At 61.5% G+C, this 1,198-nt stretch overlaps 1 protein-coding gene across 1 annotated transcript in view; it reads left to right on the top strand.

Moving 5' to 3' along the window:
- Positions 1-73: 73 nt before the first annotated feature.
- Positions 74-1,198, top strand: part of UBIAD1 (UbiA prenyltransferase domain containing 1) — a 17,427-nt gene continuing 16,302 nt past the window's right edge. Inside the window, exon 1 of the mRNA XM_004705176.4 lies at positions 74-838. Coding sequence (XP_004705233.1) covers positions 310-838 — 529 coding nt within the window. The 5' untranslated portion in view covers positions 74-309. The remainder of the gene's footprint in view (positions 839-1,198) is intronic.

Here is a 1,198-nt window from a genome sequence, read left to right as displayed (position 1 = left end):
CCGGCGCACAAGATGGCCCCGGTGGCCAGGGGAAGGCGGGCGCGGCTGGGCCTTTGACTCCGACGCGGAGCCGTGGGCTGGAGACAGTCCTCTCCCCGGTGGCTCGTGGTCAGGGCAGTGCCGCTGGCCTTCGTGGCGTGCAAGGCCCGCTCGCTCTAGTGCTTGAACGCTGCTGCCAAGCCTCTGCCCCGGGGCGCATCCGGAGGAAGGTCAGGCCCCGCCGCCCCGCCCCTTCCCTGCTGGCCCCGGGGCAGTCGCTGCTCCGTGGGAGGCTCCCTTTCGAGCCCAGTTGCGGCACGTGCAGGGCCCATGGCGGCCACGCAGGTCCCGGGGGAGAAGATTAGCATCCACGCGGGAGAGACGGCCAGAGCGGGGGACAGGCAGCCCCTTGGGAACGACTGTCCCGGGCAGGACAGGCCGCCCCAGCGCTCGTGGAAGCAGAAGTGCGCCTCTTACGTGTTGGCCCTGCGGCCCTGGAGTTTCAGTGCCTCCCTCACCCCGGTGGCCCTGGGCAGTGCCCTGGCCTACAGATCCCAGGGCGACCTGGATCCCAGGCTCCTGGTGGGCTGTGCCGTGGCCGTCCTGGCTGTGCACGGGGCTGGCAATTTGGTCAACACTTATTATGACTTTTCCAAGGGCATTGACCATAAAAAGAGTGACGATAGGACTCTGGTGGACCGGATCTTGGAGCCCCAGGATGTTGTCCGCTTCGGAGTCTTCCTCTACACCTTGGGCTGTGTCTGTGCAGCTTGCCTCTACTGCTTGTCCCCTCTGAGACTGGAGCACTTAGCTCTCATCTACTTTGGAGGCCTGTCCAGCTCCTTCCTCTACACAGGAGGTAAGAATGGGCTTGCCTGTGGTGCTGCAGGGCTGTCACCCGTGTTGGAAACTGCTCCTTTGCACAGGGTTAGGGTTAGGGTTAGGGCGGGGTTACCCAAGTTTATTTCTGAATTGTTGTTCGGTGTCGTGGTCCAGGAGTTAGTTCCGACTCACAGTGACCCTGTGTTCCACGGAACAAAACACTGCTTGATCCTGCACCCTCCTCCCAGTTGTCCTTACGTTGGAGTCGCACCAAGTGACTTGTGCGATTTGTTCTAAAACCAGCAACGTACCCCAGCGTCCGTGAGCTGAGACCCCAGCTTGGTTTACAGACCCTAAAACAACGAACTCTCATTGAGATGATTTCCAGTCATAGCTT

This window comes from Echinops telfairi, unplaced genomic scaffold (assembly GCF_000313985.2).
Source record: "Echinops telfairi isolate 266 unplaced genomic scaffold, ASM31398v2 ScPeMD7_7457;HRSCAF=8495, whole genome shotgun sequence".
Taxonomy (NCBI): domain Eukaryota; kingdom Metazoa; phylum Chordata; class Mammalia; order Afrosoricida; family Tenrecidae; genus Echinops; species Echinops telfairi.
This window is presented reverse-complemented; position numbering and strand designations above follow the sequence as displayed.